The 14,860-nt window shown below is 40.5% G+C and overlaps 1 protein-coding gene across 4 annotated transcripts in view; it reads right to left on the bottom strand.

The window, feature by feature from the left end:
• wdr27 (WD repeat domain 27) overlaps positions 1-14,860 on the bottom strand; it is a 63,095-nt gene that overhangs the window by 22,794 nt on the left and 25,441 nt on the right. For all 4 annotated transcript variants that reach the window (XM_077012329.1, XM_077012339.1, XM_077012348.1 and 1 more), the window contains exons 18-21: positions 14,315-14,448; positions 13,143-13,240; positions 12,062-12,183; positions 997-1,094 (exon numbers count right to left, since the gene is read on the bottom strand). In XM_077012329.1, coding sequence (XP_076868444.1) covers positions 997-1,094; positions 12,062-12,183; positions 13,143-13,240; positions 14,315-14,448 — 452 coding nt within the window. The remainder of the gene's footprint in view (positions 1-996; positions 1,095-12,061; positions 12,184-13,142; positions 13,241-14,314; positions 14,449-14,860) is intronic.

The following is a 14,860-nucleotide window of genomic DNA, read 5'->3' as shown; positions in this document are numbered from 1 at the left end:
TTCAGTGCTAACCAGGACAGCCCTAAATGTTACAAATATCAATTCAAATGCTTAAAGTTATATTGTCTCACTCTTGATTTAAGTTTGTGTGTCTACAAACCATGAAATACTTTAGCATGTAGACATGTATAGCATGTAGACATACATATAAGAATAATTGTATTGTAAATGCTTTTAGTAAGTACAGATATTCTAGGTTAGGCACATTTCACAAGATATTAGCAGTTTGTACAGGTAGTTGCGATCAATATAATCAAGACAAATGTGATGGTTAAAACAGGTACCATTCTCTCTATTGTAGTTGGCTTTCCAAATGTGATATTGTCTCAAGCAACATGTATTTGATATTACTATTTCAGATTCATGTTTTTGTATGCATGTAAACTACTTCTGTAAAGGTACTCTCAGGTCCTACAAGAGTATTCTGCTGTTTGGAGTTCCCTCTGACCGTTGCTCATTAAACAGATGTGTTGGTGTGGATCACTTCAGTCTTGCCTAGGTTATGCTTCTAAATAAATGATATTGCCTATTGTCAACTTTAAAGTACTCTTTTCATGTCTGTACATTGAACGAAAATTGTTGACGTTGTTGAGGCCGTATACTCCAGCGCTAGGAATCTAGCACTAGGACCCTGGAGCGGTTATTTTCTGCATGGTCCTAGCGCTAGATTCGACAATTCGCACATCACGCCAGAACAACTGAACAACACACACTTATAATAATTTAATGCCTCCCCTCATAAAATTCCAGACATTTTAAGACATTTTTAGGCCTTGAATATGGAAAACTAAATTTAAGACATTTTAAGACTTTTTAAGGACTCGCGGGTACCCTGCAAATACATGCATAACGGAATACATCAGAGATTATTTTCCACAGGCGTCTGGGGTCACCTCAGAATTACTTGCAGTATACAAAGTTTGAGATAAATTGACCAAGTATCAGAAGTTTTAAAAAACAGCAGGCATAAAAGGAACAAAATAAAGTAAATTGTACCTTGTAGTACGAAGATCCCACAACTTAATACCATCGGTTACAGCACTGCTGAGGAAAAGATTGTATGAATCCCGGTCCTGGGTACTGAACATGGACCCCTGCAAGAAAGCAGAAAGGAGTTATTAAAAATAATAATCTTCCAAATGATTTACTCTTCAAAACACTCTGATACTCGCTAAACACATGCACCATTCTGAACTCTGTCAACAATGGCTCTTTGTGTTTTCTAAACTATCTGTGAACAGCTGATAAATGTGTGAATCCTCCCATATTATGTCTTATATTCAGTGGGACATCCAAGAAGGGATAGGACAAACTAAGCTTTCATATCCTAGGTCAGACCATTGCTCCCCACACAAGGAGTGTGTTTCAGCTGGACTAGCTCCTTAGCTAGGTGCATACGACACAGTATCCTGGTGTGACATTGGAGGTTACTTCTGTGTTTGCTTTACTCCACTCATCATAACACCCTTTCCTCTGTAACTAAAGTGGTCATTGTTTCTCTCTTGCCTGAGCACTGAATGTCGATAACTACCTGTACTGTAACTCCCTGTTCTCATGTGGGGCTGCTTTCTGTCTGTGTTGAAAGCTGTGCATATGTTAATAGTGACAAGTCTGACAGCATGGATTCAGGAATTCTACCACTGTTGTTTGCACTGCCCCTCACCTTGTCCTACGGGCCACTCTATAGATGAGGTGCTTGTTGAGGGGTGGTACTTTTGCACCCCCCCCCCCCCCCCCCCCCAGCCTATCAATCAACACTCCTCATACTAAAGGCATCTGCTCAACACACCTGTTTCTCATTACCTGAACTAATATTCACTCAGCCACCCAAAGTCTGTGCAAAGTCTTGTCTTAAACTACTAATAATGCAGTCTGTATCTTCTTCTGATTAGTCTGATATCTTGGTTATAACATTCTTGTCTATTTTGACTGTAGTTCTGCCTGAACAGTCAAAATGCTAACTGCAGTGTAAATATGTTGAGTAAGTTACCCTTGGCAAAAGCAATGAATATTCTCACAAGCTGTATTACTCAGCTTGTGAGCTGATTAAATTGATCACAAAATCCAATGTGATGTTTGCGGCTTAAGTTTAATGCACAATATTTAGCGGATATGAAAACCCTATGTAGCTTACACACATGAACTAAACAGAACAAAGACCCAGAGCCTAACAGTTGTTAATTATATTTTTTTGCACAATGAATACAAATATGTTTTCAAATATATGTTCTATCGATAATTTTTTGTTTGTTTTTCTTTATATTTACATTACCATGTATGGAATTTAGCAGACGTGATCTACCAAAATGATTTTAGCTGTCAAATAGTTTAGAAAAATAGTTTACAACTGATTATATTCACACATCATTATGTCTAGCAGGACTATGGTACATTACACTTGCAATTTCTCAGTTGATGTTGCATGATTTATGAGATGATTTACATGATTTTTGCACAAAATACTTTAAGTGGAAAGAGTTCCACTTTCAACTGTTCCAAAATAAGAATGTCCTGGTTCCCATCACCACCATTTCTAATCATTTCAAGTTAATTTTACTGGCATTACTAAATAGAGAGAGGAAAGTTCAAAACCAGGCTCTGCAACATGTTCACTTCAACTGTGTGATGACTAGATATAGGAATCGTCCATTCAACTTGATCCTGCTTGGCCATTCCAAAGTGCAACTTGTTGGCAAGCACAGGGGAAAAAATGGAATCACTTAATTCTGAGGAAAAAATATGGAATCATGAAAAACAGATAAACAAAAGAACTTTCAAAATACATCACCAATATTTAGTTGGACCACCTTTGGCTTTTATAACAGCTTGTAGTCTCTGAGGCATGGACTTGGAGTGACAAACAGTATTCATCAATTTGGTGCCAACTCTCTTTGATAGCAGTTGCCAGATCAGCTTTGCAGGTCGGAGCCTTCTTGTGGACCATTTTTTTTCTATTTCCACCACAAGTTTTCAAATGGGTTGAGATCTGGGCTATTTGCAAGCCATGACATCGACTGAACGTGTCTTTCTCCAAGGAATGCCTTTTGCCCTATGGAACTACGCATTGTCATCTTGGAAAATGATTTCATCATCTCCAAACATCTGTTCCAATTGAAGGGATGAGACAACTGTCCAAAATGTCAATGTAAACTTGTGTATTGATAGAAGAATTAACCACAGTCATCTCCCCAGTGCCTTTGCCTGACATGCAGCCCCATATCATCAAGGACTGTAGAAATTTGGTTTTCTTCAGGCAGTCCTCTTTATAAATCTCACTGGAACGGCACCACCAAAAGTTCCAGATTCTTGAATCATCACTAAAGATAACGTTCATGCAGTCATCCACAGTCCATGATTGCCTCTCCTTAGCCCATTGCAGTCTTGTTCTTTTCTGTTTAGGTGTCAATGGTTTTCTTTTAGCTTTCCTGTATTGAAATCCCATTTCTTTTAGGCAATTTGTTACGGTCCGGTCACATACATTGGCTCCAGCTTCCTCCCATTCATGCTTCGTCTGTTTAGTTGTACTTTTTTCGGTTTTCACGACAAATGGCCTTAAGTTCTTTGTCTTGATGCTTTGAGGTCTTTCTTTCAGTACGCTTGGCTTTAACAACCATTCCATGCTGTTTGTATTTTGTCCATATCTTGGATACAGCTGACTGTGAACAGCCCACATCTTTAGCAACTATGTATGAGAGTTACCTTCTTCAAAAAGTTTCACAATCCTCTCTTTTGTTTCAAGACAAGTTTCTCTTGTTGGAGACATGGTTCTTGCCACACCACTTCGTCCAGCAGCTCTCCAAGGTGTCATGACTGCAGGTGTTTTTAACTGTAGACTGACGAGCAGATCTAATCTGAGGCAGGTGTCCATTTAGGGAAAGGACATTTACTGGGTGTGTCCTTATTTTCTACCTCCAATTTGAGTGATTCCATACATTTTCATCAGAATTGAGTGATTCCATATTTTTTTCCCTGTGCTTGCTCAATAAAAGTAACATTTACTTTATTTCCACAATGTTTTTTAATTTCTTTTAGTGTTTCTGAAAGCCAACAAGTTGCACTTTGGAATGACCTTATTATTGCATCGTGTTTTTGATCCGAGTTTGTTCTACAGAATAAAATGTCCCAAACTGGTGATTCCATACTTTTTTGCCAGGGGTTGTATAAAAGAGGAGGCATTGGATGGGTTCACATAGAGGCTAAACCCAGCAGTCTACAATGGCAAATGACTGCTAGATATAATTATGTAAAACAGGATATAAGCATATAATACTTGGTCATAAATGCCAATATCCTGTTCAGAATTAATTTGTCCATTTAAAATTTGTCTGGGAATATATAGGTATGTGTGTATATATTGGGGTGTGGGTACATTTGGGGGTGTGCCCATGTGTGCAGGAGTGTATATGGGTGTGGTTGAATGTGTGGAGGAATTTATGTTGGGGTGAATGTGCATGTGCGTGTAGGTGTATATGTGTGAGGGTCTACATGTGAGGGTGAGTTTGGGGGCGTGTGTGTATGTGTATGGGGATGGGTGTGGGTGTGTGCATGGTAGGGGGGTATATAAGGGATTGTGTGGGTATATAGGGGCGAATGTATATATGAGTTTGAGTGTATGAGTGAGGACGGCTGGTTCTGGGTCGGGGGCTGGTCGGGCCTGGTCCACTACCGGCTGCTCCCCTGTGGTTACTGCCCCACTCCAGAGGGGGGCGTCTTGGGGTTCTGGGGCCCGGCCTGGTGCTCCGGCGTGGGGGCAGTTGGCCCGCTCCCCTGGGCGGTTGTGGTCCGGGGCGGCTCGGGGCTCCTCGGCGGGAGGGGGGCCCTGCCGGGTGATGGGTGGTTTTCCGGGGTGCGTGGCGCTGGGGCTTTGCTACCGGCCCATGGCGCAGGGGGGGCTCTGTTTCCTCTGGAACTGGGCTCCTTGGCTGGGGGGGTGCTGTCCGGGGTCTCCCTCTCCCGCCTGCGGGGGAGGGCATGTGGGGGTCACTGGGAAGTGCAGCCCTGGGACTCCACTGCTCCTGGAAGGACCGTGGGCGGGTGGGATTCCCAGGTCTTTCTCTGCCTACCTCTGGCCTCTGGGGGAATGTTGTCGCAGCTTTCTACCCTTGCTGGTAAGTACATTCCGTACATTTATCCTATGTTGCACTACTAGGTTACACATAAACACACACTCACACATACACATACATCACAGTCATTTGAGCTATATGTCTTGGGTACACTTTCTGCTTTACTTTGCTGTAGTCCAGGGGTACTCAACTAAATTTGTCCGCGGTCCAATTTTGGCAGATAGCTGTCACCTGAGGTCCGGGGGGTGGCGAACGCAAGTTGTTGAGCTGGGGTGGTGAAGGTAACACTCGTGACGGAGTGTTTTTTTTCAATAGCCCTGAAATAAATACTCCGGTTTAAAATTAATTCTCCCGTCAAAATGAATAAATATGTTTTTTTTGGGTCCGTATCCAGTTAATCAGGAATGAGATTGGGTCCGGACAGGACTGCGTTCGGGTCCGGATACGGACCGCGGTCCGCCAGTTGCCGACCCCTGCTGTAGTCATTCGAGCTGGTTGTGTTTTTAATTACCGTTCAAAAGTTTGGGGTCACCTAGACAATTTTGTGTTTTCCCTGAAATCTCATACTTTTATTTATCAAATGGGTTGCAAAATGAATAGAAATATAGTCCAGACATTGACAAGGTAGAAATAATGTTTTTTTTTAATTTGAAATAATTTTCTACTTTAAATTTTGCTTTCATCAAAGAAGGCTCCCTTAGCAGCAATTACAGCATTGCAGACCTTTGGAATTCTAGCTGTTAATTTGCTGAGGTAATCTGGAGAAATTTCACCCCATGCTTCCAGAAGCCGCTCCCACAAGTTTGATTGGGTTATTGGGCACTTTTTTCGTACCATACGGTCAAGCTGCTCCCACAACAGCTCAATGGGTTTGAGATCTGGTGACTGCGCTGGCCACTCCATTACCGATAAAACACCAGCTGCCTGCTTCTTCTCTAAATAGTTTGTGCATAATTTGGAGGTGTGCTTTGGGTCATTGTCCTGTTGCAGGATGAAATTGGCTCCAATCAAGCGCTGTCCACAGGGTATGGCATGGTGTTGCAAAATGGAGTGATAGCCTTCCTTATTCAAAATCCATTTTACCTTGTTCAAATCTCCCACTTTACCAGCACCAAAGCAACCCCAGACCATCACATTACCTCCACCATGTTTGACAGATGGTGTCAGGCACTCTTCCAGCATCTTTTCAGTTGTTCTGCGTCTCACAAATGTTCGTCTGTGTGATTCAAACACCTCAAACTTTGATTAACCTGTCCATAACACTTTTTTCCAATCTTCCTCTGTCCAATGTCTGTGTTCTTTTGCCCATATTAATCTTTTTCTTTTATTAGCCAGATATGGCTTTTTCTTTGCCACTCTGCCCTGAAGGCCAGCATCCCGGAGTCGCCTCTTCACTGTAGACGTTGACACTGGCATTTTGCGGGTACTATTTAATAAAGCTGCCAGTTGCAGATTTCTCAAACTGGAGACTCTAATGTACTTGTCTTCTTGCTCAGTTGTGCAGCGGGGCCTTTCACTTCTCCTTCTACTCTGGTTAGAGCCTGTCTGTGCTCTCCTCTGAAGGGAGTAGTACACACCATTGTAGGAAATCTTCCGTTTCGTGGCAATGTCTTGCATGGAATAGACTTCATTTCTCAGAACAAGAATATACTGTAGAGTTTCAATTGAAAGTTGTTTTTTTCAGGCCATTTTGTGAGTTTAATCGAACCAACAATTGTAATGCTCCAGATTCTCAACTAGCTCAAAGGAAGGTCAGTTTTAGAGCTTCTCTAATCAGCAAAACTGTTTTCAGCTGTGCTAACCTACTTGCACAAGGGATTTCAAGGGTTTTCTAAATATCCAATAGCTTCCTTACACAGTTAGCAAACACAATGTACCATTAGAACACTGGAGTGATGGTTGTTGGAAATGGGTCTCCATACATCTATGTAGATATTGCATTAAAAACCAGATGTTTACAGCTAGAATAGTCATTTACCACATTAATAATGTATAGAGTGTATTTTTGATGCATTTAATGTTAGCTAAATTGAAAAAAAAAACTGCTTTTCTTTCAAAAATAAAAACATTTCTAAGTGACCCCAAACTTTTGAACGGTAGTGTATATATATATATATACATATATATATATACATATATATATATATATATATATATACACACACACACACACACACACACATACACTGCTCAAAATAATAAAGGGAACACTCAAATAACACATCCTAGATCTGAATGAATGAAATATTCTCATTGAATACTTTGTTCTGTTGAATGTGCTGACAACAAAATCACACAAAAATCATCAATGGAAATCAAATTTATTAACCAATGGAGGCCTGGATTTGGAGCCACACACAAAATTAAAGTGGAAAAACACTACAACTTTGATGTAATGTCCTTAAAATAAGTCAAAATGAGGCTCAGTATTGTGTGTGGCCTCCACGTGCCTGTATGACCTCCCTACAACGCCTGGGCATGCTCCTGATGAGGTGGCGGATGGTCTCCTGAGGGATCTCCTCCCAGACCTGGACTAAAGCATCCGCCAGCTCCTGGACAGTCTGTGGTGCAACGTGACGTTGGTGGATGGAGCGAGACATGATGTCCCAGATGTGCTCGGATTCAGTTCTGGGGAACGGGCGGGCCAGTCCATAGCTTCAATGCCTTCATCTTGCAGGAACTGCTGACACACTCCAGCCACATGAGGTCTAGCATTGTCCTGCATTAGGAGGAACCCAGGATCAACCGCACCAGCATATGGTCTCACAAGGGGTCTGAGGATCTCATCTCGGTACCTAATGGCAGTCAGGCTACCTCTGGTGAGCACATGGAGGGCTGTGCGGCCCTCCAAAGAAATGCCACCCCACACCATTACTGACCCACTGCCAAACCGGTCATGCTGAAGGATGTTGCAGGCAGCAGATCGCTCTCCGTGGCGTCTCCAGACTCTGTCACGTCTGTCACATGTGCTCAGTGTGAACCTGCTTTCATCTGTGAAGAGCACAATGCGCCAGTGGCAAATTTGCCAATCCTGGTGTTCTCTGGCAAATGCCAAGCGTCCTGCACGGTGTTGGGCTGTGAGCACAACCCCCATCTGTGGACTTCGGGCCCTCATACCATCTTCATGGAGTCGGTTTCTAACCGTTTGTGCAGACACATGCACATTTGTGGCCTGCTGGAGGTCATTTTGCAGGGCTCTGGCAGTGCTCCTCCTGTTCCTTCTTGCACAAAGGAGGAGGTAGCGGTCCTGCTGCTGGGTTGTTGCCCTCCTACGGCCTCCTCCACGTCTCCTGGTGTACTGGCCTGTCTCCTGGTAGCGCCTCCAGCCTCTGGACACTACGCTGACAGACACAGCAAACCTTCTTGCCACAGCTCGCATTGATGTGCCATCCTGGATGAGCTGCACTACCTGAGCCACTTGTGTGGGTTGTAGAGTCCGTCTCATGCTACCACGAGTGTGAAAGGACCACCAACATTCAAAAGTGACCAAAACATCAGCCAGAAAGCATAGGTACTGAGAAGTGGTCTGTGGTCCCCACCTGCAGAACCACTCCTTTATGGGGGGGTCTTGCTAATTGCCTCTCATTTCTACCTATTGTCTATTCCATTTGCACAACAGCAGGTGAAATTGATTCACAATCAGTATTGCTTCCTAACTGAACAGGTTGGTTTCACAGAAGTGTGGTTGACTTGGAGTTATATTGTGTTGTTTAAGTGTTCCCTTTCTCCCCCTCTTTTCTTGGTCCACCTAACCCCAATAATTATCACTTTGCATATTGTTATAATTGTCATTTGAACTGTACATAAAAACAAAGTTGTCCTCCAAAGATGGGGGGGTGGAGGTGGGCCATTAAAAAAAATAAATAAATAAATAAAAAATTTGTCCGTTTGTTTATTTGATTTGTCCATATTTTGCCATGTACTTTGCTTAACCAGTCCTCTGGATTTGCATCCATACACTTGCTAGACACTCAGCAAGATCAATGCATTTTACAGGAAAGTAGAACTGACTCACTTTGAAAAACATCACACAACTGTTGGTGGGGCCATATGCCAAAATGCCTCCCATTTATCCTGTGAATAAATACACTGATTCTTACACAATAGTCAATAAGGCCTTACAAAATGAAATAACTGGGTGGCCAAACAGAAGTTTATTACCATTAAAGACAGGCTGTAGAGGCACACTGACATGACATTCTACAGTTGTAAATCCTTTTGCCTGGTTATACTCTACATTTCACTCTCTACTCAAATGTTTAAGTTAACTGCTCAATTCCAGACTTGCTTAGCTTGTACAGAGACTAGTATTTTCCAGAATCACCACAATCATGCAGGGATGCAGTTCCAACAGTCATCCAGTCATAATTTAGAAAACACTAATCAAATCCATTGCTTTTAAACAAAGTCAAGCGAAAATAAGTGACTCTGTAGTTCTAGCAGAGAGTTCTTTGAGTTTTTTTCCCATAGATGTGGGTAGTGGCTCAACCATGGAAAAAGTTGAGAAAGGGAGATTTTTCAAACTAGGAAACCAATATATTGCAGATTCACAAAAAAGATGTAACAAGTTAATATTGAGAAAGAAAGCTCGTACCCAAACGCACACACAAACAGGAGAAGTTTTATATTACCTTCATACAAAAAAACCCCTCAATATTAAACATTTGATGCTTGGATTTGGATGCTTGTTGGGATGAAATTGAGTTCACACAAATGTAACATTGTTTTATGAAGTATCAAAGGCTTGTTTCAGAATACAAATGGCTTGTCATTTACTGTGTACCCAATTCTTATTTTTTGCTGTAGTGTTAAACAACTATGTCAACATCACATCTGACACCATTTGTATAAACAATTGTACAAGTACATAATTGTTGTGTCTTTCTGGGAACCAGCTGTTCACTTGATAAAAAGTTTCTCTCACTGAGGATTCCTTCACCTGGTAAAACGATATGAAGTCAGACAACAGTGCACTGGCTACAGGATTTGCAGAGTTGTATAGTAACAAAGTAGAACTACTTCACTACTGTACTTAAGTACTAAAATGCTGTATCTGTACTTTACTGGAGTATTATTTTTTTTCTCCTACTTCCACTTTTACTTCACTACATATTTTCCATCAGTTTAATACTTTTACTCCGATACATTTTTTACGTGCTGTACAGTTACTCGTTACAATTATAAACATGTTAGCTGGCGCGGTCACCGGGTCAAGCGATCAGGCTTATGAGAAAACTGTGCATGCTCCGTCGCGTCCCGTTTACTCTGCTGCTGCCCTCACTCAACACTTGAGCTTCGTAATCTAGGTTCACTTGATGCGTTGTGACTGGTGCAAGGGTCCGCGCGCCAAAAATGACGCATTCGCGGTGGCACCGCCCATGAGCGTTGGCCACGCGTGCGGTCGTGTCACGAGGTCGTGCACCTCTCGATTTTTGTGCGCGTGAAGTTACAAGGTGGAATTCATGCACTTGGACAGCACTTTGAAGGTCCATTTTCAGTATTTTCCAACACCTTCAGCCTAATTTACATATTTATACAAATACACATATACTCAAAATGATTCCAAATATTCACTTTTTATCTCATTAAAAGAGATGGTACCGTGTTTGGTAACAGCAGAAGAGCAGCATACGTGCTGCATAATAAGCTTGTTGGCGTTTTTATGTACATATATTGGCACCTTCCACACCTTCAACATCGAGTGATAGTGGCGGTGAGGGTGAGGAAGGAGACCACCCTGGCCCTACCTAGAGACAGTGTTTGCTGCAGTGAAAGTAAATCCCTATAGGATGAAGTGCCATTTCTGCCTCCCTAAAGAGGGTAGAAATATTGGCCTTCAAAATTCACCTTCGAACTTGAAGAAACACATCAATGTAAATAAATAAATATAACAGAAGACACACCAGCTTGAGCTGTCACTAAGCACTAGTTAGGTTAGATATCTTAGCTAACTAACCTAATTATGTTCATGACGTGCTGCAGTATTCACTTAACATTAGCTGGCAATCATAAAGGCTATGTCACGCTGAGTTGTGTTTTTAGCAACAGTAATCAGTGTCTCTTTTCATGCTGACTAATCATGTGCCCATTTTTATAGTGTAGTGTTTTTATAGGGTAAGGGCATTTATTGAGGGTAAACGCAGGGCAGTAGGCTCACCCTTAGAATCCAACGGACGGATTTTACATCCAAAATACACCTCGTCTTCCCAGCTAAATTAAGGCGAACTTGTACTTCTGCGTCAAACCTACGACGTAGCGGGACATAGGTTATCTGTTTTTTGTGTACAAAGTGTGAAGTCCAGTTTTTAAGTTGCTACTTGTTTGTACATACAGAACACTTGTATTTGTGGTCTTTGACATCTTTGATTTGTAAGTGATATATAAAAACAATTGATAATCAAACTTTGACGGCTTTCTTTAATTAATTCAAAACACAATACTTGTACTTTTTACACAAAACTTGTACTTTTTACTTTCAGCACTTGAGTAATAAATTTTAGAATAAACTACTTGCAATACTTAAGTACAAAAAATGCTGAATACTTCTGTACTTCTACTTAAGTAAAGTTTTTAAAGAACACTTCAACTTCTACTCAAGTCAATTTTTTGATAGAGTACTTGTACTTTTACTCAAGTATGGGTCTCTAATACTATACAACACTGAGGATTTGACATGGGTTTTATTTATTCCCCTGTACGAGATATTATTAATTATACCATCTTTTCTCATGTATGGACTCAGTAGTCCAAAAAAGTCAAACACCGCTGCACTGCTCATCCAACTTTCCCATCCAAAGGTTAACCACTTTCATGTTTTCATTAGTGAAAAACATTAATAAATAAAAGCACATCCTTGATTGCAATTTTAATGGACCTTTTAATATTCATAATAGATCTTCTCTTGCAACTTCCTACCCTATTCTATGTCTATAAAATATAAACTGCTTTCTTCGAGTGCTGCTTCCAAATGCTCCCCCGTCCCCCACACACATTACCTTATTCTGGGAGAGATGGTGGACTGCTCTGCAGTGAGCTTCAGAGATCTTCGCCACCACACAGCCACGGTTCATATCAAACACTTGGATGGAGTGATCAGACCCAGCAGCCAAGACTATGTCTTTGCACTGAAGCTAAGGAGCTCTGGGATAACATGAATTGGCATTGAACCATATGAAATTCATGGTAAATAAGAAATGCAATTTGAAGCCCATGACCATAATATGAAAACATATGAACATGAGCAACATTGTCTAAATATTGTATTAACTAGTATGCTTTGCACGCTATTCAAATCTTAGGTATAACTGGCAAAGACTGTTAGCCATTATAGTAAAAATGAAATAATATATTGATAGTCTGGTTGTACGTGACATCTGTATTGTAATTTCTACCAGAAGTGCACAGAAATACTATAACAATGTTCCTATTGGAAAATCTGATGTATTTTCATGTGTCTGCCAGACCCATGTATCAGCATTACTTCACAAAAAAATGATAAGCTATTCACTGCTATAAAATGGCTGTTGGGTTCAGTGGATTTACTGTTAAATAAATACTCTTTATAATTTAATAAGGAATGGGACTGAAAATACATTATTTAGAATTTTTTTTTTTAGAAACAGACAGTTATAAATGACTTATGGCACAGATGGCACTTCTATAGTCAGACAGTATGAGTATGTAGCTCATTTGGTATTCTCGCTTTATTAGATTTATAAGGTGGAGAACGTTTAAGCTGTTCCATCCTGTCACCAAGGATTTTCCTGTTGCAAGCGTGCAACCAGATACCAAAACAAACACCCATTATCTATTTTAGGAAAAATGGATTGAAGTTAGTATTATCAAAATACATTTCATTCCTAATTTACTGAAATATTTTGTAATTTGTTTGAATTCTCTGAAAGCAAGTTATTTATTGTAAAACCCAAATTGTATTTAGTATCACTGGGAACATACGGCAGAGCGTTTCATCTTGGATTCTGAAAGCACATTTCTATTCTTCAAACCTCTTAACCTAGACATTCAGTGCGCAGTGTGTCAGAAAAGAGTCTGCTGGCTAGGGCAGTGTTAGGATACAGGAGAAGAAGTCATTGATGGCAGAGACTGCTGTGATGTCTGTTCCTGCGTACGTGCTGAATGTGCTCGACAGCCTGAACACACTCTTCTGTTCATATCTGTCAAAACACAATGCCAGGAAAAATGTTGTAAAGCCATTCTGTGGATTTTAAGGCAAAGTAGTAACAGGCAGCTATGAATTAATTAATTTGATTAATTTAAAATATTTAAATAACTACAATAATAAAAAATATTAAACACAACACAGTTTTTGAGAGTCCAACTTCATATCATTGTTTATCATGACAATAATGCTGTAAATAAAACAATGCTTCTGTGTTGACCAGTGAATGCTAACCAATTTATAGACTGACGGGAATAATGGTTAATGATACCTGCATCTTACATTACCATTGCAAGGCTAAACAATAAGACCTAATGACTATGTAAATATGGTCTTACAATTAAAAAACATTTACATTTTACATTTACGACATTTGGCAGACGCCCTTATCCAGAGCGACTTACATTTTTATCTCATTTTTATACAAGTGAGCAATTGAGGGTTAAGGGCCTTGCTCAGGGGCACCTCAGTCATGGCCTCAGGTCTGGGGATTGAACCTGCGACCCTCCGGTCACAAGACCAGTTCCCTAACCGCTAGGCCATGATTGCCATGATTTGCAGGTGATGATTAAATGAAATTTAAATGATTGTAAAATGATTAAATTTGCCTATTTTACTGAAAAAACTCTGTAATTAGACTGAGAGAAGATGAGATGTAAGGGCCACAGACCCATGACAAGCTGGAAATTACAGTCCCTCGATCAATTTTCAAGCATTCACTAGTTCACTCATAGAACTATTATATATATAGCTTTTTTGTTTATCCCTAAACACAGTTTGCCATTTATGGTCTGGTTTTGGTACCTACATCTCTATTCCAAAAAATGCACTTTTCTATGAAAAAACCCCAAACAAACAACTCTGATTGCTGACTGTTCTCATCGCTATGTTTGGGTGTATCATCAGGGGTGGACCAATCAGAAAAACTCAAGATCCTCAAAGAAAAGTGTAAATGAAGGTTAGAGACACACCAAATCAGATTAGTGTTTGGGTTCATGCTGAAGGTTTATATATTTATCCTTGTATGTATGTTGTAGGTGCATTGTGTGTATATGTGTATTTAATGTACCTCTTGATGTCATCTTTTGTCTGGTCCAGGTGGTAAAGATACAGGAGCAAATTCGAACCACCACTCAGCAGGACAAACTTGTCCAAGTAATAGAACTGGGCCCACCTGATGGCCTTCAAGTGCCCTGCTTTCCCCTGGATAACAACATTCAAAGAAAACAAAAACAAAATGAAACAGGCCTTATTTAAGTAACACACAACATATTCATATATCAACGTCTTGAGAGTTATTCATAAGCTGTATCTTATGAGCATTTTGTATAACAGTTTAATTGTTCTGCATTTACAAATTCATGCTTTGACTTCACCTTTCTTTTCTCTCTCTCTCTCTCTCTCTCTCTCTCTGTTTCACCAAAAATGGCCAGCAAGGAGCTTCATGGAAAAGACAGAGGAATTCTTTTTTCCACTTGGAAAAAGGAGCTCAGAAGGGCTCAGTGGACGGCTTAAGACCGTAAGCACCATGATGTTGTCACCAGAGCTGCTTGTGCACTGGTGTGTGCATTTTAAGGGAGAAATACACTGAGATTTAATGATATTTATTTTTAAA

Source organism: Brachyhypopomus gauderio, chromosome 1 (assembly GCF_052324685.1).
Source record: "Brachyhypopomus gauderio isolate BG-103 chromosome 1, BGAUD_0.2, whole genome shotgun sequence".
NCBI classification, from domain to species: domain Eukaryota; kingdom Metazoa; phylum Chordata; class Actinopteri; order Gymnotiformes; family Hypopomidae; genus Brachyhypopomus; species Brachyhypopomus gauderio.
Note: the sequence above shows the minus strand (reverse complement) of the source record. Positions and strands in the feature narration are given on the sequence as shown.